This window comes from Condylura cristata, unplaced genomic scaffold (genome assembly GCF_000260355.1).
Source record: "Condylura cristata isolate star-nosed mole 26May11 unplaced genomic scaffold, ConCri1.0 scaffold00003, whole genome shotgun sequence".
Lineage (NCBI taxonomy): Eukaryota > Metazoa > Chordata > Mammalia > Eulipotyphla > Talpidae > Condylura > Condylura cristata.
Window position 1 is genome coordinate 47518184 of NW_004567104.1, and position 1949 is coordinate 47520132.

At 35.8% G+C, this 1949-nt stretch overlaps 1 protein-coding gene across 1 annotated transcript in view; it reads right to left on the bottom strand.

Annotated features, from left to right (window-relative positions):
• The window catches only part of ADGRG7 (adhesion G protein-coupled receptor G7), a 43706-nt gene that overhangs the window by 16608 nt on the left and 25149 nt on the right, over positions 1-1949 (bottom strand). The window contains exon 11 of the mRNA XM_004675475.1: positions 760-872. Within this exon, the coding sequence (XP_004675532.1) occupies positions 760-872 (113 nt within the window). The remainder of the gene's footprint in view (positions 1-759; positions 873-1949) is intronic.

A 1949-nucleotide genomic window follows, 5' to 3' on the forward strand; every position in this document is an offset into this window, starting at 1 on the left:
GTAGATGACTGGATTAAAAAGATGTGGTACATATACACGATGCAATATTACTCAGCAATCAAGAAAGATAAACTCATGCCTTCTGCAGCAACATAGATGGAGCTGGAAGGGATCATGCTTAATGTAATAAGCCAGAAAGGAAAAGAAAAATACCAGATGGTTTCACTCATAGCAGAGGGAGCAGGGGGGAAATAATAATAATAACAATGAATAACTATATACCAGAGACATTTTATGGCGGTGGAGTGGGGAATGGGATCAAAAATTGGGGGAGATGTGCACTGGACTATGGTGATGGCACATGGGTGAATTGGTGATGGGAAGTCCATAGGAATTACAACTGAGATGGGAAAAGGCACAAAATGATGTCAAAATAAACTATTATAATCAAAATTTTAAAAATAAGAACAGGAAAAATAAATCTTTTAAAAAATAATAAAATTATAATTTTAAAAAGTTGTTTAGCAATGTTTCTTTTACAGATGCAAGTTGAGAGTTATGATCTATTCAACACACAGGAACTGTGACGAGCTTGTGATTACGTGGTACATAATGGTACTGGCCAGTTTGTGTTTGACAGATTTGACCTGCTCAAATCTGTGTTTATTCTTTGACCTGCTCAGGACTGTGTGTCCTCTTCTATAAAATGAACATTTTAAACCAAACACAAATTCCATTCTAGTTAAAAAAGACTACACCCAGAAGAAATAACTCAGGATCGTAATTTCTCTCCTGAGAAAGGCCTACTTCCCTTCTTACCTGGTGAAAATCTGAAATATGATTGTGAGAAGCAGACCAGCAATGGACAGCGCACATCCGGCAGTGGATAATTTGTCTAGTGGCTCAAGATAAACATATTTCTTTTTGAAACTCTGGAAAATAAGGCAAGACTCATATTTCTGAAATGGCTATGAAAGTCAACATCATTGGTCAAAATAACCAGGTAGTTGTCAAATAGCTCTTCTTTTTACACAACTTAATATATTTAAGAGAAAATTAATCAACTCCATATTTCTAAACCCTTTAACTGAAGTAGAGGCTTGAGAACAGTTAGAAAAATATATTTTTCCTTAATGATCAATATTTAAGTTGTTTTGCTTAGATCTAAATTGACTAGTTTTTTTCCCATTTATCAATTACATTATATTTATTTGTAACTATAATCCAAGGGGAAATCTGTATATCTAAGCTGATGAACTAAAAATAAAGTTGCAAAAATATTTTTATGGATATGGAGAGTGCTCATATTACTGGTTAATATATTTGGAAAGGAGGTAGCATTTTAATGGAGTATATCTACATCTTTTCAGTATTTTAGTGTACAGTCACAGAAAAGTATATTTTTCATGTCAGTATGTGTTCTTAGAAATCTGGAAGAGTGGGCTCTCTTTGTCACAACGGGTTAAAGCAAAACACTATGATGCTATCTGCAGCCACTGCAGCATGAGCTCAATACCCACCAGGGAGGTGACCCACATGGCACAGCAGACCTCTCCTGTCTCACCCACTGTCCCCAGTGTGTTTTAGTTGATCTGCCTGTTCTGCTCCCACTCTGTTTCTGGAGAATCTTCTCACTGCCCCTGCACCTCTGGCCTGTACCCCAGTTCTTGTATGCATAAATAAATATCTTAAAAAAGAAAGATATAAAATGTTAAATTTTTCTTTGGTGTTTTATAATGGAGAAAGCAGATTTCTACAATAGTTAGAAAATAATTAAAATCAATTAAAATAGGAAGACTTGGTCATTAAGATAAGAAAACTATTACTATCTAAAAAGTTTATAAAGCAAGTGTCCTAAATTGGATAGTTTATGTTGTACCAGAATGCTCTGATCTCCACGTGCTCTCCAAACATGACTATAATATAATAGGGTGGGCCCCAAGAAAAGGGGAGGTTCAGGTTCCCTGCCCCAGCCAAGAGAAGGGTGGAGCTAAGGAGAGAAGAGAGGA